The sequence below is a fragment of the Bubalus bubalis genome, chromosome 4 (assembly GCF_019923935.1).
Source record: "Bubalus bubalis isolate 160015118507 breed Murrah chromosome 4, NDDB_SH_1, whole genome shotgun sequence".
Lineage (NCBI taxonomy): Eukaryota > Metazoa > Chordata > Mammalia > Artiodactyla > Bovidae > Bubalus > Bubalus bubalis.
In genome coordinates, this window is record NC_059160.1 from 93,902,230 (window position 1) to 93,928,837 (window position 26,608).

The window sequence follows — 26,608 nt, forward strand, 5'->3', positions numbered from 1 at the left end:
AGTCTGTTCCCTCACTTGTGAAGTGAGGTGGCTGGTTTAGACAATTAAATTGAAAATTTGACTAAGATATTGCTGAGATGTGTCATGCTAAGATACTTCTAAGGATACGAGTATGACAGAGTTCCTGCCTCAAGAAACTAACAATCTAACTTAGAAGATAAGGCACACATTTGTGCATACATGCACATAAGCCCACATTTATCATACACAGTTAAGCATTACAAAGGACGCAGCATGCTTTATAGTCCTTTATATGGACTAATGCTCGTTTGACTGAAAGTAGAGGGAAACCAGACGAAAGCTTCATGGAATAAGAGGTAGCATTTAAAGTAAGTCTTTCAGGATAACAGGGAGAGTTTGAAAAAAAGAAGAAAGTGACTAAAGATTCAGGCAAAGAAAACAGATGGACAAAGTGCAAGGCCTGCAGATATGTAAGGACAGGAAAGCAGGAAAGTGAAAAATGACTAACAGTCCACTTTGGGTAGAGTGTAATGGGAATAAGACATAAAGCTGAGAAAGTTGAATCAGACTATTTTTGAATTGGTCAGTGGCAGAACCAGTCCTGCATTTACGGATTAACCTGGCAGTGGTGGGCAGAAGTAAATGCCAGAGGGTAGAGACGGCAGGCAGAAGGCCAATTAAGAGGTTATTGCAATAGACCAGTGGGTGGCAATAAAGGCATCAGCCAGGGCAGTGGCACTGGCAACAGACAGCCACTTTAGTCAAAATTTTAAACCAGCTCTGTATGTTGCTTCTGTCCCAATTCTCCATGGTAATAGGCCATCCCAAGTGAAAATTATTAAAAAAGAGCACTAATTTGAATAAAGCTTTCCCAACATAGAGAATGAAAAATAAGTGAGCCCAGATCCACGTTGAGTTTAAAACCATCACTAACCTCTGGCCTTATACTTTCACCAAGGCATTCAGCCAACTGTGGAAAAGAAATATACACAGGAGACTCAAGAAACATCTTATTAATACAGTATTTATTTGTCTTCCTTCTGTCAAGCCCTGAGCCAACCACTTTCCCCAGGTTGCCTGGGGAGGTACAGGAAAAGAAACATACAGGGCAGATGAGACACGGGAGAACTATGGGAGGTGGAAACGGCTCCTTCACATGGCGAAGAGGATGAGAAAGGCCACCATCAGGCAAAAGAGCCCCATGGCCTCCGAGAGGGCAAAGCCCAGAATGGCGTAGGAGAAGAGCTGCTGCTTCAGAGAAGGGTTCCTGGGAGGGGAAGAGAAAAGACTGAATTTCTAGTCCATATAAAGCAAAAGACAAACATTAAAGGAGGGCTCAGGTAGAATCCATCTCAAGCTGACATTTCAGTAACGAGTCTCTCAGGGTGACACCATCATGCCCCATTTCTGGCTCTGACACATTAAGGTCTCTACAGAGATGAAGGGGGGAGGGGACAATCCAAAATTCTCCAACACAGCCCAGGTACAAACATTACTTCCTCTACTGTATCACCACATCTTCCCTGGGTCTGGACACTTAACTATCCAGGGCTCAACCAGGATGGAAGACGTCTCTGGGTGGCAGGGTCTATCAGAGCAGCGTTTCCAAACTTAAAGCAGTAGAACCCCATAATACAAAACGTGTAACTGCTAAAGTGTAATGGAGTGGCGGAGTTGGAAGTCTTGTTTGGTCTCCCCTTCATTCTCTAGAAGTCTCTGGGGTGTACCCTCAGAACCCTAGGGCTTGTGTAACACAATTAGAGAAACACTATTCTAGTGGACAAGGACATCAGAGGGACAAATAACTTCTCTTATTTCAAAATAGTCAAAAGATTTTGACTACAAACCGCCTTGGGGGGGGGGGGCACACATTTAGACAATATGAGTCAAAATGGGATAGACCAGATCAGATCAGATCAGATCAGTCGCTCAGTCGTGTCCGACTCTTTGCGACCCCATGAATCACAGCACTCCAGGCCTCCTTGTCCGTCACCAACTCCCAGAGTTCACTCAGACTCACGTCCATCAAGTCAGTGATGCCATCTAGCCATCTCATCCTCTGTTGTCCCCTTCTCCTCCTGCCCTCAATCCCTCCCTAATTCTGAAAATCAATATATAATTTCTATTTCCCTTACTGTTGCCTCCGGAAGACTTGATGGATAAGGTAAAGCAACACTAGCTTTTAATAGAATTGTGGACATAGAAGTTTCTTATTTCATACAAATCCTAAGAAATAAACTTATTTCCCCAAAGACACTGAGAGAACTTGCAGGTCTCTAAAGAATTAATTTAGCTCTAACACTGAGTTGCCCAGAGTTGTTGGGGACCAAATAGTCTCAAGTGTCAGGGAGCACTGGGGCTGGATGCAGAAGCAGTTTTCCCAGGAGTGATGAGGGAATTCCCGGGGATGGGGAAAAACAGCAGCGAAGCTACTATGCTGACTGAGGCTTCAGACTGGGGGGTAGACATGGCAAACTTTTTCTGTAAAGGGCTAGACAGCAAATATTTTAGGCTCTGTGGGTCACATACAACCTGTTACCTTTTTTATTTTCATGACCCTTTAAAAGTATAAAACCCTTCTTAGTTCAGCTATACAAAACCAGGCTGGCCCAATACAGACCTCCTGCCTTAGTTTGCTAACTCCTACTCTAAACCAAAGCTGTCCAACAGAACTTTCCAAAATGGTAGCCACGAGTCACATGTGGCTACTGAGCTACACTGAAAGTATACAAAAGTACACTTAAGTCAGTGTACTTTTAGTTAAAACTCACATTTGAATAGCACTACGTGGTTAGTGGCTACTGTATAGGATACTGCAGCTCCAGAACCCCAAATATTTCTGCCCAGACCGGTGGAAGCACATTAGAGAGCCAATGGAGGGCCCATCTTACCTGGCATAACCAATGATGAGACTCCCAAACACGGTCCCAATTCCAGCTCCAGAGCCGGCCACCCCTACTGTGGCAGCCCCAGCTCCAATGAACTTGGCTGCTGTGTCAATGTCCCTTGAAATGGCACTGGTTTGGAAGCTGCGGCTAGGAGTAAGTGAGGTGGTCAGGGGACGGGGAACTACTGCCAAGCTGCTGTGGCTCTGTGAAGAAGCAGCAGATAGAAAGTTTTTAGGAAACCCTTTTTTTGCTTTGGAAAACTTCTGTACCACTTAATCCCTTTATGCTATCAAATCCCATCGTTTCTCCTCCAAACAGAAAATCTTTTAACTCCCCAGAAAACTCTACTGCCAAACAGAACGCTTAAATCCAAGAAGGTGAAGTCGCTCAGTCGTGTCCGGCTCTCTGCGACCCCATGGACTGTAGCCTACAAGGCTTCTCCGTCCATGGGATTCTCAAGGCAAGAATACTGGAGTGGTTTACCATTTCCTTCTCCAGGGGATCTTCCCGACCCAGGGATCGAACCCAGGTCTCCCGCATTGGAGGCAGACGCTTTAACCTCTGAGCCACTGTCAAATACCTTCATGACTCAGGTACAGTCTAGAAATGGAAGACTACAGCCCTGGCCTGTTCCTGATGCCTTGAGGAGATCATCTTCCTGGGCTACATGCTCCCAACTCAAGTCAGCGCGCTAGATCAAGTAAAATGGGAGTTATAAGCAGCACACAGGGGCATGTGCTGCCAGTGGCGAAAGCTGGAACACTAGGGAACATATCACATGGTATATGGTATCATGAGTCCTCAGCAGCCCCCCTCCTGGTTCTGTCAGGTAACCCTCCCTTCCCCACCCCGTCCCCACAGGCCCAGTTCCACTCATAAGGTACCTCATCCGTCAGTGTCTCCGGTTGTCTTACCACCACTGCAGACAGTGATCGGCTCAATGCCGTCGAGGTTCTCCTGATCTAGCCGGAATAATACAAGGTCAAAAAAGGCTGTGGAGAGTTTTAGAACTACTGCAAATTATTACTGAGATACCCCATTTATTCACTAGAACTTAAACTGGAACCTCAAAAAAGAATCTGGAATCATTCATTTAAAGCATTTACTTCACTCAATAAGAAATCTACACATATACTGGTAATGGCAAGCTCATTAGAAGGAAGTGAATGACCGGAACATCTTTCCCTGAAGACACTGTTCTGGAAAATAGACATGAAGACCTATGCTGAAAATGTACCCCCTCCTGGAAGCCCTTTTCTAACTCCAAGCCAGCGTCTCCAAAATAGACAACATGGTGGTTAACAGCCAGGGCTTTAGTCATATATAACTAGATTCAAATCCTAGCTCTATCTGAGTTGTGTGATCTTAGGACAAGTCATGTAAATCTTTTTAAGCCTGCTTTCTCATCTATCAAATGGGAATACCATATCTCAGGGTTGACTGGAGGAGTAAATAAGATTATGTACATAAACTGGTAGACTTAATGCCAGGCATAGCAAGTGCTCAATAAATAATACCAACTCCTTTTCACTTATGAGTGAATGAACCGATTGCCTCCACTATCTAATACTCTTCCATTTCTTCCATCTTGTTGCTTTTGAATCAAATATTTTTCCTATGTGTATTTTAGCTTCCCACCCAAATTTAAGCTTCCAGAGGAACTCCTAGCTACAGCTCTCTGACACTCAGGACAAGATCCTGTACACAGTGCACACTCAGTCTGACTTAGGCAGTTTATTTCATGTTTACCATTTCTGGTGGGGCTCCAGTTTACAAGGACACAGTGTTTCTGGATAGGAATAACCTGATCTTAGCCTAGATGCTCATTTATGCTCTTCTGTTATGACTGCATGAGAAATATCAACCGGCCTTCATGGGAAACAAGGCAAGGAACGCCTAGGAAGCATTCACTCTCTTGTCAGGCTAGCCAAGCAAAGGGCCCAACTGTGACGCATAAGGTCTGAGAAGGAAAAGACAAAACACCCCTCCTTAAAAACTTTCTTGGGAAAGGTGGGTACTCACCAAGGAGGGGGTGGAGACGAACTTGGTGCAAGTATACATTTTCAGGGGATGAAGGGCTGCGGCAGGAGAGCTGCAATTACAGAAGCAGCAGTGTAAATGTTTTTTCTTGCTCATCAAAAGACCGCCGTATTAGCAAGTGCTCTGGAAAACTTAATGGCCCAGAAAGCAGTGACTGACCTCAAGTCTTAGAGATGAAATGAGAACCCTGAAGTCAGGATTTCCTCCACACAGCTTCTAAGCTTTCCTGATAATCAAGTGACTTCTCTTGGTTTGAACAAGAAGCCACTTGGTCCCAGCTTCAAGACATGTTATCTCTTTCCATAGCCTCATGAGTTGGGGTTGTAGATGAATTTTCCCAGCATCTTTTGCCCAAGTTTCCCCCCCAGTCTCTTACTGAAAAGGAACTCTTCTCAAGCCTTCATTTCCTGGATCTCAAAATGATGCCCTTTAAGACCCTCCACTCCAGTACTCTTGCCTGGAAAATCCCATGGACGGAGGAGCCTGGTGGGCTGCAGTCCATGGAGTCGCTAAGAGTCGGACACGACTGAGGGACTTCACTTTCACTTTTCACTTTCATGCATTGGAGAAGGAAATGGCAACCCACTCCAGCGTTCTTGCCTGAAGAATCCCAGGGACGGGGGAGCCTGGTAGGTTACCGTCTATGGGGTCACACAGAGTCGGACACGACTGAAGTGACTTAACGTAATGTTAAGACCCTCAGGGTAATTCCCTGGCAGTCCAGTAGTTAGGACTTTGAGCTTCCACTGTAGGGGGAATGGGTTCAACCCTTGACTGGGGAACTAAGATTCCGTAAGCCATATGGCACAAGTCAAAAAAAATAAAAAAGACTCTTGGAAGATACGTGTGGAAGGTGAAGGCTCTGAAAGAGTCTCTAACAATCCTCTTATTGAATTACCAGGAAGCATTTGTCAAAACATGTCAAAAGATTTGTTAAAGATGTTCAAGCTGGATTTAGAAAAGGCAGAGGAACCAGAGATCAAATTGCCAACATCCACTGGATCATCGAAAAATCAAGACAGTTCCAGAAAAACATCTACTGCTACTTTACTGACTATGCCAAAGCCTTTGACCATGTGGATCACAACAAACTATGGAAAATTCTTAAAGAGATGGGAATACCAGACCACCTGACCTTCCTCCTGAGAAATCTGTATGCAGGTCAAGAAGCAACAGTTAGAACTGGACATGGAACAACAGATTGGTTCCAAATCGGGAAAGGAGTTCATCAAGGCTGTATACTGTCACCCTACTTATTTAACTTATATGCAGAGTACATCATGAGAAATGCTGGGCTGGATGAAGCACAAGCTGGAATCAAGATTGCTGGGAGAAATAACAATAACCTCAGATATGCAGATGACACCAGCCTTATGGCATAAAGCGAAGAACTAAAGACCCTCTTGATGAAAGTGAAAGAGGAGAGTGAAAAATTTGGCTTCAAACTCAACATTCAGAAAACTAAGATCATGGCATCTGGTCCCATCACTTCCTGGCAAATAGATGGGGAAACAATGGAAACAGAGACAAACTTTATTTCTGGGCTCCAAAATCACTGCAAATGGTGACTGCAGCCATGAAATTAAAAGATGCTTGCTCCTTGGAAGTTATGACCAACCTAGACAGTGTATTAAAAAGCAGAGACATTACTTTGCCCACAAAGGTCCATCTAGTCAAAGCTATGGTTTTTCCAGTAGTCATGTATGGATGTAAGAGTTGGAATATAAAGAAAGCTGAGCGCTGAAAAATTGATGCTTTTGAACTGTGGTGCTGGAGAAGACTCTTGAGAGTCCCTTGGACTGCAAGGAGATCGAACCAATCCATCCTAAAGGAGATCAGTCCTGAATATTCATTGGAGGGACTGATGCTGAAGCTAAAACTCCAATACCTTGGCCACCTGATGCGAAGAGATGACTCATTTGAAAAGACCCTGACGCTGGGAAAGATTGAAGGCAGGAGGAGAAAGGGACGACAGAGGATGAGATGATTGGATGGCATCACTGACTCGATGAACATGAGTTTCCATAAGCTCCAGGAGTTGGTGATGGACAGGGAAGCCTGGCGTGCTGCAATCCATGGGGTTGCAGAGACACGACTAAGCGACTAAACTGACAGACTGAGGAAGCATTTGTCAAAATATTTATCTCCTTTGTTAATTAACTAGATAAGGCAGACCAAGGAGAAACTCTGTCATTACTCTAATTAGCAATGACTGTTAAAGTATTCATTTCCACCACTGTTTTAAGGGGTATTCAATTTTGTATCCTCAAGACCTTAAACAGGGGTTAAGACTTAGCCTTCTGTGCAGGGGGTTCGGGTTCAATCCCTAGTCGGGGAGCTAAGATCCCTCATGCTCAGGGCAAAAAAACCCCCAAAAGATAAAACAGAAGCAATGTTGAAACAAATAAAGACTTAAAAAAAAAAAAGACCTTAAACAATGCTAACACCCTGGAGGTACCTATGTTGGTAGAACTGAGAGAAGAGTGGGTGAGTTAAAGATCTCCAGGCAGGGTTTTTCCAAGTACAGCTGGTGTCCCACCTGAACTAGTTACAGGAGGGTAGGGGCTGGGTATGTGTTAAAAATGTGGGACTTCTCTCACAGTCCACTGGTTAAGAATCTGCACTTCTGCTGCAGGGATCCCTGGTCAGAGAACAAAGATCCCTTGACCATGAGCTGTGGCCAAAAAACAAACAAAAAGAAAAAACAAAAAATGCAAATTCTTGGGTCTCACCTTAAGACTTTTTGGGTCAAGATCTCTGGGAATAAGGCCCAAGTACTCTATTTCAGGGTTCCCTGGTGGCTCAGCGATAAAGAATCCGCCTGCCAGTGCAGGACACTAAGGTTCAATTCCTGGAGAAGGAAATGGCAACCCACTCCAGTATTCTTGCCTGGGAAATCTCATGGACAGAAGAGCCTGGCTGGCTACAATCCACAGGGTCACAAAAGAGTGGGACACGACTTAGCAACTAAATAATAACGTTCTGTATTTCAATGAAGCTTCCCAAATGATTCTTAGGTACTTGGGAGAGCGTGGTCTTAAACAGTTTTAAAACTATGGCGGTGGTAGAATCAGAATTTGAACTCTTCTCACTCTTAATGCAGAGAAGGCAATGGCACCCCACTCCAGTACTCTTGCCTGGAAAATCCCATGGATGGAGGAGCCCGGGAGGCTGCAGTCCATGGGGTCGCTAAGAGTCGAACACGACTGAGCGACTTGACTTTCACTTTTCACTTTCATGCATTGGAGAAGGAAATGGCAACCCACTCCAGTGTTCTTGCCTGGAGAATTCCAGGTTCAGGGGAGCCTGGTGGGCTGCCGTCTATGGGGTCACCCAGAGTTGGACACAACTGAACCGACTTAGCAGCAGCAGCAGCAGCACTCTTAATGCTTTCTAATATGCTACAGGTTGAAATACTCAGTGATTACTTAGGCCTGTTAAATGACACTTCCTTGAATGAACTGGACTAATACGTTGCCAGATTAACTTCCGATTCCAGAATGTTACTTTTACATTAATGGATGTCTTCAACTCTTGTCTTTTCCGGAACTCTGATTTCTGCCCATATTTAACACTAACCCAATTTTGCTGCCAGGCTATTCAGGTTTTCTTAGGTCAAAAATCCAAAATTTCTTTTAAGCTTTAAAAAAAGAGAGAGACTGTTTTTTCCCCAAGGCAACAAATCCTCAGTATCATCATTAAAAAAATATAGTTCTTAGAGGAATGAAATGAAAATAACATATGAAAAGAGCCTGATGCAGAACTGAAGGAAGCCTGCAGGAAGCGGTGATCCCTCTGCTGGCCACCTAAACTTGGCCAAGTCTGCACTTGTTCACCAATATCACCTTGGGGAACAGCACTACCCAGGTTCATGGGTTTCTTCCTCAGTGGAGGTCAGCCAGGGAGTTACAGGGCTGCTAGTTAATCGTTCCCTTTCCTTAACCTTCTTTTCCTCTTGAGGGCCGAGTCTGGGGACTCTCAGTAAACACCTTGACAGGAAAGCTGGGTAGCACCCCATGCTGGCCCCTCCACTTTTTAGGCCTGTTGCCTCAGAAGAAAACCTCACACAGGCCACGACTTGTGTTTTTCCCGCTTCACCGCAGTGGAAGAAGGAACGCCACTGGGAGACAATCCGCGGTACCAAAGAAACCTGCCTCTTTTCTGATACGGCTCTCTCCCAGTCCACAGCCTGAAGGTAGGGGGTGCTTTGGCTGTGCTGTTCATTTCTACCACTTTCATGGTTTATTTTTTAAATCGAGGGGTGCTGCCTAGAGGGACTGGTGGCTTTAGACGACCCACCAAACTCCACTGCTCGACACTTGAGATCCTGGGGCCAAAAGTCTGGAGGTTTCAGGATTAGGCAGGCACGAGTCTGGATGAGAAGAGAAAGCAGAGATAGGAGGGGAGAGTCTGGGGGTTGGGACAGCTCTGAAAGGGCAAAAGGGTGAGAAAAAAGCGTTTGCAAGCGACTGGTGAAATGAGCACTCTGGGATTTGACTTTCGACAGCTCAAGGCGCCCTCCCCCCACCCACGAGACATCAAAGATGGCGCCAGACCCGCGCGGGTGGAGGTCACCGGCACGCGGAAGGGGCAGCCCTAACGCGCGGGGATACGGGGGCAAGGGAGGGCGTGAGGACCCAGGTGGGAGCACGCGAGGTAAGGGCCTCAGACCATCCACGCGAGGTGGGCGCCCGGCGCGCGTGCGCGGCGCAACCCGGGCGCGAGGGCCCAAGGCCTTACCTGCTCCCAGTGCAGAGAAGACAGAGAGGGGAGGGAAGGGGGCGGGAATAGGAAAAGGAAGGCTCAGCGCAGGCGCGGCCCGGACCAAAGAGTCGCTCCGCCAAGGCTAGAGAGATTGCAAACTTGAGGGTCGGCCCAGGCACCACAGCGCCGCCTGCCAGCTCTGTGGCGGTAGCCGGCCAGTCACTCCACCTGGCGTTTGAGAGGAGAAACTGCAGGCAGAGCCTGAGAAATGAGGGCACTCCGCAGTGTAAGCCGATCCGTAACGTGGCCTGCGGTTTGCTCTGCACAGCGGCTGGGATCTTGTATTTGCGTCTCTTTTCCAAGCATGCGCGGTCGGAAGAAAACCCAACTGTCCAGAATTTCAGTGTTAAATGGCTTACAATCGAGATGGGGTTCAATGTCCAAAATCTAGCAGGAGGAAGATGAGGTCACAGGATTCCCGACGCCTGTTGCCACCGACCCAGGCTTTACGGATGGCAAAACTTATTCAATAGGCGGATAGTCAGGAAAAAGCCCCGGCTGCCTCTAGTGGCTTCACCTTTATTTCCCTCTCCTTATTCCAATGATCAACTATGAGAAAATCAGCATCAGGGAACCAGAAGATAGGGGCTAAAGATGATTAGGGCTCGAGAGCCCTGACCCTAAGCATTCTTTCCTGAGGCCCGAGACAGTCGAGGAATAGAGGGCGTCAGTGACCAGCAGTGAGGTTGGGAGGTCACCCCAGGCATGCCAGGGCCTCTGCTCAGGCTTCATCTACACGAGTTGAGATAAGCAGTCCCCCACCCCTAGGAGGTGCTCTTATGGAGGCCCCTCAGCTTCTTCCCCTTGACCTTTTTGCTCGTTCTTTCCTCGATGGGAGAAAGTAGGGGGCCTCCTGGCCCTCACCTCTTCTTCTAGGCTGCTTTATGTCCCAGATAGGTCTGACCTGTTCCTCTGGAGGGAGGTCCACAAGGCCTACCCACTTCCCCTCACGTCCAAACCTCGGCCGTCCAGGGGCATCGTCTTGAACTAAGCACAAGAAACACGGGGAAAGCTCGCCAAACCCCCATAAAAAATAAAAAAATAAAAAGAAGGCCGCGGCTGTAAATAAAGCCAAATCCGCCACCCTCTGAGGGGCCGTTTGTCCTCCCCTCCTTGGCCCCGTCCTTCCCGCCGCCCCCTCCCGGCTCCCGGGCCCCGCGGCGCCCCGGCCCCGAGCTCCTCCATTTAATCGGATTTGGGAGAAGGGGAGGATAAATCACGGCAGCAGCTTTACGGTCCCGGAGGAGAGGCGAGCCGCAGCCAGGCACACCCCGGCCGGCGATAAAAACCGCCGCTGAAAGCCCACGGAGCAATTTCCCGGGACCCCGAGCGACGCCATTACAGGAATGTAATTTTGCCCGGATGAGGCCCCGAGTTTAATTATCCTCGCGGAGGAATTTCAATGCGGCCAATCCATCTTGCAGGCGGGCGGCAGAGGGATTTATATGGGCCCGTTATTTCACACCGATCCTCCATCTGCATTTTTATGGCCCTGAGCTTCTGAAAGGGAGGGGAAGGAGTAGGGAGAAATCGGAGAAGCGGGCGAGGAGGAGAAGGGTGGGAGACTTCCCGCCTTTCCTAAATCTAAGATTCCAGCTCGAGAATGAGGATTCTCACTGGTTCCCCTGAAATGCCCAGATCTCTCTCCAGTTCCAGTTGTTGACTCAGGGTGAGGTTGTGGGTAGGTGAGAAATGGAACTGGTATCCTTGGGAATCACTCAACAGGTATTTACCAGGTACCAAGCGGTGCCAGGCACAGGGTGAGATGCTCAGAGGAGAAAGGGAAAATAGGCTACAAGAATATCTCCTGGGGGACTTCCCTGGCGGTCCAGCGGTAAGGACTCCAAGCTCCCAATGCAGGAGGTGGGGGTTCAATCCTTGGTCTGAGAGCTAAGATGCCTCATGCCTGGAAGCAGTTGGCAAAAAAATAAATAAATAAATCTCCTGAGGTCCCCAGACACCCCAAGCCCGCCCACTGAATTCCTTTTAGCCCGCGCCCTAGCCAGTTGTTGCAGCTGTTTGTTGCGAAAATTTAGACCCCTCTCAGATATCTAACAATTCAAAGGAGAATTGGAGAAGGCGCCTGTGTCTGATATGTTTATTTCTCCCTTACCTCCATTCAGTGGTAGGCTCTGGATTCATACACCTGGCTTCCCAAATTGCTGTGTGACCTTGGGCAAGCTGTTTAACCCCTCTATATCGATCTTCTTTTATGTAATTTGGGAATGATAATAATTCTTCATAGTCGTTTAGTCACTAAGTCTCATCTGACCCTTTTGGGACCCCATGGACTGTAGACGACCAGGCTACTCTGCGGGATATCTCCAGGCAAGAATACTGGAGTGGGTTGCCATTTCCTTCTCCAGGGGATCTTCCTGACCCAGGAATCGAACCCAAGTCTCCTGCTTGGTAGGTGGATTTCTTTACCACTGCGCCACCTGAGAAGCCCGATAATAATGCTTGCTCAGCAGCAAATATTGGGATAATATACATGAAGCTTTTGGGCTTCCCAGGTGGTGCAGTGGTAAAGAATCTACCTGCCAATGCAGGAGACGCAGTTTCCATGCCTGGGTCAGGACGATCTCCTGGAGGAGGAAATGGTAACCCCCTCCAGTATTCTTGCTGGGAAAATTCCAAGGACAGAGCAACCTGGAAGGCTACAGTCAATGGGGTTGCAAAGAGTTGGACATGACTGTGCAGAGATACCTGAAGCTTTTAGCAAGGAGCTTGGAACTTAGTAACAGTTCAATAAATTCTAGTAATATAATAATACTGGGTTGGTGTGTTTTGGTTTTTTTTTTGGTGTTAGTAGTGGTGTTATCTGGAGAAGGCAATGGCACCCCACTCCAGTACTCTTGCCTGGAAAATCTCATGGACGGAGGAGCCTGGTGGGCTGCAGTCCTTGGGGTTGCTAAGAATCGGACACGACCGAGCGACTTCACTTTCACTCTTCACTTTCATGCATTGGAGAAGGAAATGACAACCCACTCCAGTGTTCTTGCCTGGAGAATCCCAGGGACGGGGGAGCCTGGTGGGCTGCCGTCTCTGGGGTCGCACAGAGTCGGACACGACTGAAGCGACTTAGCAGCAGCAGCAGTAGTGTTATAGTTGGGAGCATGGCAGCTCAATTCTGCTCTGCTTCCTAGAGACTTTATTGCAAGCTTCTTGCAACGATAGCTCCTGAAAGAAACTAAACTATGGCTTACTGAACTTATTTACCTACATAAATCACACAAAGGAGTTACTTGACAGGTTAGTGGGTGGGGATCTGTGGCGAGGGCTGAGAATTCCCAGGGCTGTTGCTACCAGATTTGCAACCAGACATTAAATCCGGAGGCATGAGACTACAAAACGTGGTTGGAAGTATGTGCAGAGGGGTGAATTTGAAGACAGCAAAATATGATCCAAGAGAACATTAGCTAAGGGTCTAGGGATTTTCTTAACCAAGGGCTTGGGAAAGGGTTCTTCCTTCACTTCACTGAGGGAAAACTAGGGTCCAGAAAGGAAAGGGTGTGGAGCCAGAACTATCCTTTCCAATCAATCCTTTTCTTTTCCTACCAGACCATGTAACAAGGTTGGCCTGATTGGCCAGTTTATCTAAGGACTGTTAGTGGCAGATTCTGACTGGTTAGCCACCTCCCTGCACAGTGGTGACGGTGAAATGAGATTGATCTTTTCTTTCTTAGGATTGGTTAACAACCCTCAGTGGGGCCAGAGACTCATTTTAATTGACTGGAGAGGCTAGGAGGGAGGTCCAGCACCTTTCATATAGAAATTCTGAGAGTTCTTTTTCCACAAAGGTCACCAAGAAAGAGTCTTGACTGGCTTATGCATATTTGCCTTTGGACTGGAAACAATAGCTTAGAGAAGAAAAATCAAGAGAGTCATGCAGGCATGCTACAGTTCAATGTGAAACCCAAACAGAGAGAGGGATTCACAGAGGGAAACAGAAGAGTGGTAAAAAGAGAGAGACTAAGACACAGAAAAATGAAAGAAACAAAAAAGCCAAAGAGGATGGATTTGAATAATTTGGTTTTCATTTCTGGTGGTTTAAGAGGAGGTTACTTTATGATGCATTTTGTCAGATGCACATGTTGCCAGCACGTGGCATGGGAAGAACAGTTGTCTTGGAGGCAGGAGACTAGGAATTTGGTCCCAGCTCTGCTACTAACTAGCTGAGTAGCTATGCAAGTTACTTCATCTCTCAAAGTTTCAGTGTCCCTGTTTGGAAAAATCAGGGGGAGAAGTAGGTGATCTGTAAGATTCCATCCAATATTAACTCTCCTGATTCTCTTTCTGACAAGCAGTCTGTTTTCTAAAGCTGAAGTGGTAACTTTACACTGCCAATAAGGACTATTCTTGGGTGCTATGTTCCTCTATTTATTTGAGTTTGTTAATTTCAAGCTTTTGGGCCTGGTAGGCACTGACTGATGGATTTTTCTATTTTCTCTTGCTAAATCAGTTCCCCAGAACAACAGGATTAAGCCATCAGTAAACCTCCCTACTCTTGGAGAAAAAAAAAAAGTAGATGGAAGAAGAAAAAGTGTCATGGGTATCCAGGATTCCAAGACAGGGATCAGTGGAAGGGTTGGTGACAGATAGCCGGACAAGTTTTTGCTGGGAAGAACCTAAGTTCTTTTGAATTTGTAAGATGAACTTATACATGCCCTACATATTTATCTAGAAACAATGATTAAGTATTTATGTGAACAAATTTGGTCCCTGCCATTTATTGTCTCCCAAGCCAAAGCACACACAGAGACAAAACAAAATGAAAGTCATTGTGATAATTGACATACATATACCACCCTATGTAAAGTAGATAGCTAGTGGGGGCCTCTGTATAGCGCAGGGAGCTCAGCTTAGTGCTCTGTGGTGACCTATAGGGGTGGAAAGGGGCAAGGTGGGAGGGAGGTCCAAGAGAGAGGGGATTTATATGTACATATAGCTGATTCACTGCCTTGAACAGCACAAACTAACATATTGTAAAGCGGTTATACTCCAATTGGAAAAAAAAAAAAAGGTCATTGTGATACATTGTAAAGAGCTTAAGACTGAAAGTTAGAGATCTGAATGTAGATGTGGGAATATCTTTAAAAAAATAATTTAATTAATTGATTTATTTTTGGCTGTGCTGAGCCTTCATTGCTGTGCAGTTTTCTCTGGTTGCAGAGAGCAGGGGCTACTCTCCAGTTGCAGTGCCTTCTCTTGTTGCAGAGCACAGGCTATAGTAAACATGGGCTCAGTGGTTGAGGTTCCCCGGATCTAGAGCACAGGCTCAATAATCGTGGCCCACAGGTTTAGTTGCTCCAAGGCATGTGGGATCTTCCCGGATTAGAGATTGCTCTCATGTCTCCTGCACCGGCAGGTGGATGCCTCACCACTGAGCCACCAGGCAAGCCCTAAATTTGGGATTGTTCTTAATTATGTGACTTTGAAAAACATCAATTCACCTCTCTGGACTTCAGTTTTCTTAACTGCACATTGTAGGAAAACACTTGCTGATTATTGAATTCTTTTTTGGCTTTAAATATAAATAGCATAGATCTGTTCTTCCTGTTTTGCCCTCATCTCCTGTGACTTTAAGTATTCGACCAGTATTAACTGAGCATCTACTGTATGTGAGGTGCTGAACCATGTATTGTGATTAGGAATAAAAAAGGAGAAAGCACAGTCCCTTGTCTTCATAAGTTTATAATCAGTAGGAAAAACATGTACATATATAACTATAACTTGCAGCAAAATTTAATGGTTTATATGGGTTATAGGAGTTGAAGCAGTATGATTTCCATTTAGAATGATCAAGGGGGCACTATGATTAAAAAGTAGTTTTTTTCCTTCTTTTAAAAAAATTTAAAGTATTTGAATTACATAAAGGAATGCAATTAATGAATATAATTTATGCAACAGATATTTTTGGAGATCCTACTATGTGCCAGGTGCTGTTCTAGGTGCTGGAAACACAGATGTGAATAAAATAAGACAAAAATCCTTGCCTCCTCAGAGGTGACTTTAATATAAATTATGAAGCATAATAATAAAATAGACATCCATTAAATGACCCCCAGTTTATGAAAAGAAAAAAAAACCCTACTAATACCACTGAGCCCCCCTCCCCCATGCATCTCTCCTATAGTAAAGTAATCCTTGAATTTTATGTTTATCATTTCAAGATTTTTTCTCAGATTTTTACCGTATTGCTTATTTTGGTCTTTTCCCCCTACTGTTCTAAAAGTGATATATTATTTGTATCCTTCTTTACTTGCTCTTTTCATTCAACATTATGTTTCTAAGATTCATTGAAGCTGATGTAGGTAGCTATAGTTTATTTACTTTCATTGATGTATCATCGGAGAAGGCAATGGCACCCCACTCCAGTACTCTTGCCTGGAAAATCCCATGGACGGAGGAGCCTGGTGGGCTGCAGTCCATGGGGTTGCTAAGAGTCAGACACAACTGAGCGACTTCACTTTCACTTTTCACTTTCATGCATTGGAGAAGGAAATGGCAACCCACTCCAGTGTTCTTGCCTGGAGAATCCCAGGGATGGGGAGCCTGGTGGGCTGCTGTCTCTGGGGTCTCACAGAGTCAGACACGACTGAAGCAACTTAGCAGCAGCAGCAGCTGCACCATAGCCCACCAATTTGTCAATTAATTTCCCTGTTGAAGAATATTTAGGATTGTTTTCAGCTGTTTGCCACTACAAACAATGCTGCTCAGAACATTTCTCCTAGTATACAAGGGTAAGAGTTTCTTCAGGGTACATATGTATGAATTGCTGGGTTGAAGCATATGAATTTTTTAACCTCTCTGGATAATGTCAAATTGTTTTCCAATATTTATGCCTACTAAAGTATATAAGAGTTTTGATTGCTACCCTATCCTTACCAATTTTGGTTAGTCAATCTGTTGGATATAAAATGGTGATTTGAATTTATACTTAATTATATTTGCCTTATTATTAGTGAAGTTGAGCATCTTTTCATATATTTATTGGCCACTCATGCTTCTCCTTATGTGAAATGCCTATTCATGTATGTCTTCTGCCCATTTCCTATTGGGTTATTTGTCATCTCCTGTGGATTTTTAGGAATTAACAAATATAGATAGCCTAGTCCTGATTCTTTGTCAGTATCAGTTATCTCCTTCCAGTTTTTAGCAGGGTTGGGATTTTAGTAGAGGCTTAAAGGATGGATGATTTCGGTTCCAGCTCAGAGTCCTCATTTAGTTGGATTAATTAATTCTTAATTCATTCATCAAATATTTATTGAATGTCTAGCCAGACGTCATGCTAGACTCTGAGAATACGAATATATTCCACACTTGCTCACCAGTTACCACTTCCAAGATCTATCTAGGTTCAAGCCAGTGACATCTCCTGGTGGACCACTACTATGGCCTTCTAGCTGTTCTGCCTTTTCCAGTCTGGTCTTACCATGGTCTACTCCACCCAATAAGCAGCTAAAGTGATCTAATGAAATGTAGATCAGATCATGCAACTTAAAACTTCCCAATGGTTTTCCAGTTCTCATAGAAAAAAAATTCATTGTTCAGCTACACTAGGCTCCTATTGACCCTCAGTCACACCACACTTACTTGTTTCTGCTTGGAACCTTTGCTGTTTCCTCCGCCTGGATCGTTCTCCTAGATTATGCTCACTCTCATTTCGTCTAGGTCTCATTTCAAATATCACCTCCTTAGAGAGTGCTTTTCTGACCACCCAATCTAAATAGCTGCCACTCCCCGGCCCCTTTTAACTTTCTGGCCACGTTGCTTGTGATATCTGAATTCCAGGACCAGAGATGGGTCCTGGAGGGGTTCAGGGGTCCAGAGATTCCAGGGCCCGGCTGCCCGCTCATTGAAAGCGCAGAGTCTTAACCACTGGACCACCAGGAAACTCCTCTACCTTCCCTTCTTTATCTCATTATCCTCCTTCATTTTTCTTTTTAGCACTTATCATAGTTTTATTTTTATTGCTTTTTTCTTCACTAGAAGATAAGCTCCACTAGTTGAGAGACCTTGTCACCACTGTATCCTCAGCATTTAGAAAAGTGCCTGGCACTTAATAGGCTCTCAGTAGAAATTTTGTGAATGATTGAATGGTGAATCAGATAGAGTCCTTGCCCTTAAAAAGCTTTAGTCTATCAGGGAATACAGGGAAGCAAAAGGCAAATAATTTCAACACAATTTGACAGTGTTCTAAGATGGATAAGCGCTGGATGCTGTGGGAATGCATAGGGAGGACATATATTTCGGTCCTGAGAACTAGTAGTCAAGGGAGGCTTCCAAGATGAGGTGACATTTACAAGAAACTCAAAGGACCTGGAAAGAGAAGGATGTTCCACAGAGAAGAAGTAGTAAGGACAAAGCTTGAAGAGAGGGATAAGTGGTCTCTTCCACAAAGGCAAGTAATTCAGTGTGGTCAGAATGAATAGTTGTGAGTGCAGCAGAGCGCAGAGACTGGTTGTTAGTGGCTAGATCCTGAAGGCTCTTGAGCATCAAACTCAAGCCGTTTGGATTTTATCCAGAAAGCAGCCAGAAGCCATTTAAACCAGAGAATGAGCTCAGATTTGCATTTTAGAAAAACCATTGTAGGTCAAGTGTGCAGAATGGATGAGAGGGGGCAGGACAGGGGACAGGGAGCGCTGTAGGGGACTGTCGTCAGAATCCAGGTGGGAGATGGTGGTGGCCTGAGCTCTGAGGTGATAGCTGGGATGGAGAAAAGTAGGCAGAGCTCAAGAGGTTTAGGAAGAAGAACCAATGGGCCTCAGTGATTGATTGTTATGGGGGATGAAGGAGGTGAGAGAGGTGAAGACAGTGCCCAGTTCTCTGGCCTGGGTCACTGAGTGGTGCCATTCTCTGATTGGAAAAGAGTCAGAGGGTTAGAGTGAGATGCGCAGGCCAACCCCTTATACTTGTGAGGCCCAGGGCAAAGTAAAAAATATAGCCTACATACCAAATGTCTAAATATGTACAAGTTATAAATCAAAGCTAACAAACTGTTAAATAAAACATGTTCTACCCTCTTATCTTGACAAATATATCAATATCAACTGGGAGATTTATATTTAGAATCCTGGGACTCTTCCAGCCCCAGTCTGACCCTCGGGTTCTCTCTCCGTTTCTTACTCCATCCCACTACCTGAGGGGCTTCACACCAAAGTGCATGCTGGGGGCAGCCTCACCGCTAAACTCCACACCAACAAGGCTGGTGCTGCGCTCCCCAGCAGCTCCTTCTGTGTTTTCAGGAAATCAAACCCCAGGAAGAGGTCCTGGAAGTCAGCCTGGGGCAAATTGACAGGATAGCCTGGCCACTGGAGCATGGTCTAGGAGTGGGCAGGCGTGAGCTCTGGGTAGGCACACCCCCTTGGCCTAAAGTTATCCGCCCCCTGCAAGAGGAAGAGACCCTCTAAAACTGTCGCCCAGGGTAGAGGTCCCTTTTGCCTGGTCTAAGGGCATAGACTCTGAAATCATACAGACTGGGTTCAAACCCCTATTCTCATGTTTATTTACTCTTCTTTGAACCTGGGCAAACTCTCTGAGCCTGTTTCCTTCCTTGTAAAATGGCAATAGTAATATCTACCTCATAGGGTTATTGTGAGAATTAAATAAGAGTATCAGTCTTGGGTGTCCATTGGAAGGACTAATGCTAAGGCTGAAACTCCAATACTTTGGCCACCTCATGCGAAGAGTTGACTCATTGGAAAAGACCCTGATGCTGGGAGGGATTGGGGGCAGGAGGAGAAGGGGACGACAGAGGATGAGATGGCTGGATGGCATCACCGACTCAATGGACATGAGTTTGAGTAAACTCCAGGAGTTGGTGATGGACAGGGAGGCCTGGCATGCTGCAATTCATGGGGTCGCAAAGAGTCGGACACAACTGAGCGACTGAACTGAACTGAATATATGCAGAGCACTTGGTATTTAATATTCCCCTCCTCCCCTCCCCAGTTTACATTGTTTTCTTCCCATTCATCACTGCTTTCCCTCAAACTAATCATGGAGGCTGGGGAAAATATGAAGTTTGTTCTAGGTAAATTCTTTTTTTGTTTTTCTGGGAGGAGTGGGTCCAGGAAAAAGGAGTTTATAAAGGAAACAGTAACAATCCAGGCAGCAGTAATCCCAGCTCAGGCTGGGGCCATGTGGGAAAGGGGGAGTCAGTTGTCTTGTGTGTAGATGAATGAGAAATGGTAATAGCGTAATTGCTTTTACAATCTGTTTGTTTTGCTGACAGTAGCAGCTGGTTACTGTTTCAATTCTTGGTTTTCATGTTAAGACAGGGGAAGAAGGTGTGAATAGAAAAAGAATAGAAAATCCAAACATAATTTCTTGGAGACCAGGAAAATGGTCAGAGAAACATGGTTGAAAACACAGATGGTTTCCATCTTTCAGACATAGCCTGGTCCTCTCATTAAGTTGATCTTGTGTTGTTGTGTGACATGTATAGATTCTTACCACATGCTGTCACTCTCTCTACTCCTGCAGCTAGAATGCCCTTTCGCTCCTTCTCAGCTGTTCCAAATTCTACTATTTCAGGCTCACTCCTTCCATGGTAAGTATGACCCTCCCCACTTCCTCTGAGCTCTTCCTAGTCTGTCTGTGCTGTACTAGGTCGCTTCAGTTGTGTCCGACTCTTTAGACTCTATGGACCATAGCCCACCAGGCTTCTCTGCCCATGGGAATTTTCCAGGCAAGAATACTGGAGTGGGTTGCCATGCCCTCCTCCAGGGGATCTTCCCAACCCAGGGATCAAACCAGCATCTCTTACGTCTCCTGCATTGGCAGGTGAATTCTTTACCACTAGTGCCACCTGGAAAGCCCCTAGTCTATATCACCTGGAATTTATTCATGGTCTTAATATGTTCAGTCTTGTTCTCTTATCGTTTAAAAATTATTTTAATTTTTAAAAATTTATTTATTTGACAGAGTGGCATGTGGGATCTTAGTTCCTCAACCAGGGATCGAACCCATGCCCCCTGCAGTGGGAGCTCACGCCTTAACCACTGGATTGCCAGGGAAGTCCTGTTCACTTATCCTTTTATGTGCACAAGTCTTATCTCCCCAACAAGAGTTTAAGCTTATTAAGGGAAGGAACTATATTTCTATTTCTCTTCCATTTCCCATAGTGTCTATATATTCACTTAATATACATTTATTGAGTTACCATGTGCCTAAACTGGGGTTCAGGTGCTGGGGATACAAAAATGAAATATATATATTTCCTCTTCACTAGTGAAGCTAGTAATGGACTCATGGTTTAATAACTGCCTATAAAAGTGTTGAACACATAATGCTTCCTCAACAGAGGTTTGATGGATTGATGAACCATGCTGCTTTTTGACTAGGCATTCAATGAATGAATGAATGAATGAAATTACTGGATAGCAACCCTGCAAGCTGTTCCAGGTGTATCCCTCCTATATGAAACTAGTTCTCACAGACTTAAAGGTGTGAGACTGGTTTGAGGGGAGAAGTGCTCTCTAGAGGCATCAAAACAGAGAGCCTACTGTCTTTTCAAGGCAGTGTTCACTCCATCCCTTAAGGCCTAGTGATTAAAACACAAAGCATTTTACAGGCATTGGTGAATGCCATTTGCCAATTTGGGTCATTCAGGTTGTAAATTATGAGAACTGTGTCCATTTTTCATAATAAAAAGCAGCTATTACTGAATATTGATTATGTGCCAGATATTTTGCTGATTTCTTTACATGAATTATTTAAATCCTAACAACAGCCCTATGAAGTAGATATGATTATTATCCCACTTTACAGAAGAGGAAACTCAGGTACAGGTAGGAAGCAAGAAAAGACAGAAATTGAATCCAGGAAGTCTGTGCTGTCCAGGCGATGAATTGGGAGAGTGGAGAGCTGAGTTCTTCAGCCCGCCCTGCTGTGTGCTTGCTGTGTGACCTGCAAAAATCATCTCAGGTCTCTGGTCTTCGGCCCCTTCTGATCACCAATCTTAAAGCCTACTCTTTTGAATTCAAGTCCTCTGCTTCTCCACCAATATCAATTGCCTAAATCTGGTTGTGATCCCCTAAATCTCATCTTTCATCTCCTTGTAGTGTAAGAGGCAGCTTGTGATATTGTGTTATTCGTAACTGGAGCATCCTTTTCTGAGACATTATATATGAAGACCTTGATGACTTCTTGAATGTCTTGGTTCATGGCTGCAGCTGATAGAGCTGCAGAAGGACCCCTGAACCCAATTTCTTCCTGTGACTCCACCCCTCAACTCCTAGTTAAGTAAAAATATTTCCCAGTATTAGGATGCTTGTTATCATGAATCCATTCAGAGGACACAGCCAAAACCAGGCACTAATCAAAAGGAAGGTGGTGGGTCTGATTCATTTCTGTGCGTGGAGATTGATCAACACAGGCAAGAGATTGAGACCAGGTAACATGAAAGAGTAGGCACGAGTGGATTTGAAAGGTCGATTTCTCTGAGGAGCCTCCACATAGAAACTGAAGCTGCTCAAATCCTCCATTTTGTCCCTTCATAGCTGGAATTTTCCCTTCCTTGTATGCAGACAAAGGATAATAACTATCTGAACAAGTGTGCTTGGTTAGCTGGCATCAGTGTTTTAAATTGGTATGCTTAAATACCAATGACTTGCTGTACCCTTCATGTTGCTATTTGACTCAGCTCTCTCTGCTTAGTCTATCTTGTCTGTGCATCAAGAGTAGCCGTGTGTTCTGTTCTCACCAGGGCATCCTCTGGCTGGGGTGCCTACCAGTGTCCTTTCCTAGAGCTTCTTTAATACCAGGCAACCTGGCAGGATGGTTTTTATGTCCCTGCCCTCACTTCCTTCCCTGCCTCCAATTTCCTCTTGTTGTTTTCCAGAATCATTTGCATGGTTCTCCTGTATTTTTCCCAACCTTCTCTATCCCTGCATACAATTCTACAGAGAACAGGGACAAATATCTACTAAAGAGAAATCAATCTCTCCCCCGGCCACCCCACCCCTTCTCTCCCTTTGTCTCTCTCTCACACACACACAAACACACACAGAATGGATGGCAGACTTCATTTCTCTTCTGACCTTATCATGCTCCCAAATACCAAATCAAGATCACTCCCAAAACCCAAACCCAAGCCTAAAAGCAACACAGAGAAAGAGAGAATCACTTTTCTTCTAGGAGATGAATGCACCCCTTTTGGGGATCCACCTGAGGTTATTGAAGGGTTTAATTTCTGAAGAATCTGCTTCTGTCAGTTTTGCCTGTATTCCTGTGTGTTATGGGTTTGTAAAGATGTCTTCCTTAAGCAGAAGTTAACTTTGGTTGTAGGTTATAATTCTAACTGTGAGTGTGGGAGAGAAATTTTGGTGAGGACAAAAATCCTGTCTTATCATTTAAAAGGGATTCAAAGGGAAGTCCTGGTACCCGCCTTCTGGGAGGCAGATCTCTGGGTCAAATGGGATGAACCAGAGGAGGGAACACTTGAACTTTGTTTACAAACCAACATTAACATACAATGACAAACGAGTTCACGCAAGGGCACCCACAGCTTCAAATGGAGGACAGAACTGGGAAAGAGTGCTGGCACAAGGGCAGTACTGAGAAAATTAGGAAAGTTTCTTGGAGGGAGCAGTGCGCGGCGAGGGGGGCTGGGAACCGTGGCTGAGGGAACGCACACCCGGGCTGCCTTTCCCGGGGTTTCCTGGTGGCGAGCTGGGTGAGGGGCTCTCTGGGCAGGTCCGCTCTCTGCGTCCCTCCATTACCGATGTCTCCGGCTCTCTCGCTTCCTCATGTCATCCCCGGGCCCCTTCCTCCACATCCACTCCTCCTAGCTCCCCCTCGATAATCTCCTGATATCTCTTCAAATCCAATTATCGAATTAATTGATGTGCTAACCGAGAGGCAAACAGAAAGGGGCGGCAAACACCGGTCGGCTCAGATTTATCCTCCCGGCCTCCATAGGCCCCGGCCGGGCGAGATTTACTGGGCCTCGAACACGACGACAGTTCAAACCTTTGATTAATCATGTTTTTCTCCCGGCCCCATAATTTAGTTGCTCTTTTTCCCTCCCTGCTTTTTTTTTTTTTTTTTTTTTTTATCAGTGGAAACAGAGACAGAGTCCTCATCAGCTTCAATTACAAATATTAAGCCCCCGGACAGCACTTTGACAGAGAGGCGGCCAGCCCCAACTCCTTCCCGCCCCCCTAAATCATCCCCGAATTAACATCACAATCGGCGGCTGGCGCGCGTTCAGATTTAAATGGTGGCATATTGTTCGCGGACGGTCTAGTTCAGACCAGCGGGTTCTCAGTTCCCGGTGGCGGCCCCCGCCGCTCCCCTCACTGCCCCCTCCTGCCTCCCGGGATGCTGTGACTCAGGAGCCGCGGGAGGCTCCGGAGCCGGGTCTCCTGCAGCGGAGGCTGCAGGCAGGGGTACACCGGAGTGGGGGCGAGCGGGCTGGTGAGAGGGGGTAGAGTGAGGAGGAGGGGGCGAGTCAGGCACACGGAGAGGGAACTGCAGATGTAGGGTGGAGGGGAGGGGGGGGCCGAGTCCGGGCAGAGGCGGGTGAGTTTGGGGGTAGCGGAAAAACGGCATTGATGCAAATGAGATGCAAATGAAGATGCAGAAACCACGGGTTTGAGAATGCCACTATATAGCCACTATATGGCCGCCTCGACCTTGGCGCGGTCTGCAGGGCATCCTTGGGTGGTAGTGGAGGGGCCATTCTGCAGGGAAATCTCTTGCTCTTTGAGTCTTGCGGTGTGAAAGAAGAACGTGGGACAAGATTTCTCGTTTCCTGAGCATGTTAGAGAAAATGGTTCATAAACTACAGCCAGGAGGCTTGAAGGTAGGCCTCAGGAAGGACTTCCTAAATGGGGAGACTGACTATGAGGCTGGAATACCTCCGGGGGATTTTTTTTTGGATTAGAACACCTTCGAGGCAGCCAGATTTCTCTGAAGGCGTTTTGGGGAAACGGTAACTATTTGGCTCTGTCCCACTGTGGAGGAGAAAAGGAAGAGTGATTCCCCTGACCCCATTAATCCTTTAAGAATGAAGGAGCTCAGGAAGAAAAATGACAATCCAAGAGTCTAGGTTTCCAGATATTCTCATATCCACCTGTCTCTCCGGTCTTGCCCGCAGCGATCTCCGGGACCTCATTTCTGCCTAGCAACATCACAACCAATCAAAATGCAATTAGGCCTGGCAGTTTGGCTCATCCTTCACTGGGATTGGCTGCTGGCGGTGAGCGCATCCTAAGTTTTCATTGGCTGACGGCCACCTGTATGGAAATGAGAATGACAGGGGACTCTCAGCGCCTTCTCTGCGACGTGGACCTGTGGCTTACTGCACTGAAACCTGCAAGCTCAGAGCCAGAACTCCTGGGCTTTTTTTCTGCCTTCTCTCCCTGTTCTTCCGCCAAAGAGATATCTCAAACTTTTCCCTCAGCTCCTCTGTCTGAGGCCCAGTCGGAAAGAAATTCGCAAAAAATAAGGCGAATTTGTATGCTTTTTTGCATTTTCTTTTCCTTCTCTCGGTTCTGTATCAAGATTTTCCCCCTTCCGTCTAATGCTATGACAGTTCTTGATCCTTTCTCTCTTCCATGTCCATCCAAGGAGAGGCTTCTCTCCGTGTGGAGTCCCTCGGGCCCTGCCCCCTGTTGCCTCAAACCCTCCCTTCGGGCTCAGCTCCACCAAATTCCCAATTGCCCCCTTCCTCCCTCTCAGGATCCAGGCGCCTCGCACAACGATCTAAAGCCCAGTTTAGAAGGGAGTTAGAGGGGGAGAGGACTCCCCCACCTCCCCCCAAAAAAACCTCCATCCTCGCTCCCCATCCATTTTCTCTGAGGGAGCCGAGTTTGACAGCGAATTCATTCCGAGAGGGGAGGGTGATTTATTCTTCAAATATACCGACAAGTGCGGGCATGATGGAGCCCATTAAAATGTTGGGAGATTGTTTTTATGATTGAAGTCTGTATTACTCCAACCATAAAGAAAGAGAGCAAGGAGTCATTAGCATTTTCATGATGGTGTATTTCTGCTTGTCTCCGCGCCATCACTCATCTTTACTGCCCGTCCCTTTGCTCTCGCTCTGCTACAACGAGGAGAGACTGCAGCCTGAGTTGGGGTTGGGGGTTGGGGGGAGGCGGGGGCCAGAGATCCCCTCGCCACTCTGCCCTTCACGCCAAATCCTCACCCTCCCTGGGACGCAGATCATGGGGTGAGAGGCCGAACGCAGACAATGATGTGCCTCAGCTTTCTCCAGCCTGCTCTCCCTGCCCCTGACTGATGGAAGCTGGGGGTCTTGTCCAAATGGTGCTTGGAGATCTGCGCAGACCTGGGTTGAGAAAGGCGGAATACCCCTTCCTTCCTTTGGCTCTTCACTTCCTGGCCTACATCATTTAGAACTTTCCAGGGTTATCCATATAGACAGAAAGTCAGAAATTCCTGGCTGAGTGCCCTGGGCTAGAGACATCAGAATAGGAGAGGACAGAAGGAGACCCCAAGTCCCTAGGTTTGGAGACTGAGTTGGGAGGAAATTGGAAGCCTGGATCTTTGGCTTCTGTCTTGCTACTCCCTCTTTAGGGTTAAAATCTTCTGTCACTACCCTAATTCCCTTGCTCCTGCTCTCTCCTAATTCCTTAAGTCCTTGATTCTTTCTACCCAGTACTCACAGGTACTCCAAGGAACAAATTCATAACCTCCATGAGAATAGTGGAGCTCAAAATAATCATTGTCAAGATAAGAGCTTGGAGAAAGTTGGTTACAGGTGAAATAGTGTCTACAGGTACCCAAGGATTGTGGGAGTCACCTGTCCTCACCCCTGGCTCCGGACAAGACTCATAACCCAAAGAAACATTCATTCTAGGTTGGACACAACCTTGCCTCCATACCCTATTGAGCCAAATCGTGTGGTAGCACTTGTGTGAGCATTGGTTGGGATAAAGGCTAGTTTAAGGGTGGTGAGAAAATGGAAGTGTAAGCTCACAAGA

The 26,608-nt window shown here is 46.1% G+C and overlaps 1 protein-coding gene and 1 long non-coding RNA gene across 2 annotated transcripts; one reads left to right on the forward strand and one right to left on the reverse strand.

Annotated features, from left to right (window-relative positions):
* Positions 1 to 969: 969 nt before the first annotated feature.
* Positions 970 to 9,719, reverse strand: ATP5MC2 (ATP synthase membrane subunit c locus 2). The gene is made up of 5 exons (XM_006063736.3): positions 9,630 to 9,719; positions 4,872 to 4,941; positions 3,734 to 3,811; positions 2,853 to 3,052; positions 970 to 1,228 (listed from the first exon to the last, which is right to left on the reverse strand). Exons 2-5 carry the CDS (start codon positions 4,908 to 4,910, stop codon positions 1,114 to 1,116), a joined length of 432 nt encoding a protein of 143 aa, XP_006063798.1. The 5' UTR covers positions 4,911 to 4,941; positions 9,630 to 9,719; the 3' UTR covers positions 970 to 1,113.
* LOC112584612 lies at positions 8,771 to 25,680 on the forward strand. Its single transcript, XR_003108923.2, has 2 exons — positions 8,771 to 9,084; positions 24,760 to 25,680. It is a non-coding gene; the product is annotated as an uncharacterized LOC112584612 (long non-coding RNA).
* The last annotated feature ends 928 nt before the right edge of the window (positions 25,681 to 26,608 follow it).

Excerpts from the sequence above, each read along its gene's own strand:
- ATP5MC2 (XM_006063736.3), bottom strand. The coding sequence starts at position 4,910 with ATGTATACTTGCACCAAGTTCGTCTCCACCCCCTCCTTG. Across the intron at positions 3,812-4,871 it reads TCGTCTCCACCCCCTCCTTG|ATCAGGAGAACCTCGACGGC; the intron begins GTGAGTACCCAC and ends TATTCCGGCTAG. Across the intron at positions 1,229-2,852 it reads CTCATCATTGGTTATGCCAG|GAACCCTTCTCTGAAGCAGC; the intron begins GTAAGATGGGCC and ends TTCCCCTCCCAG.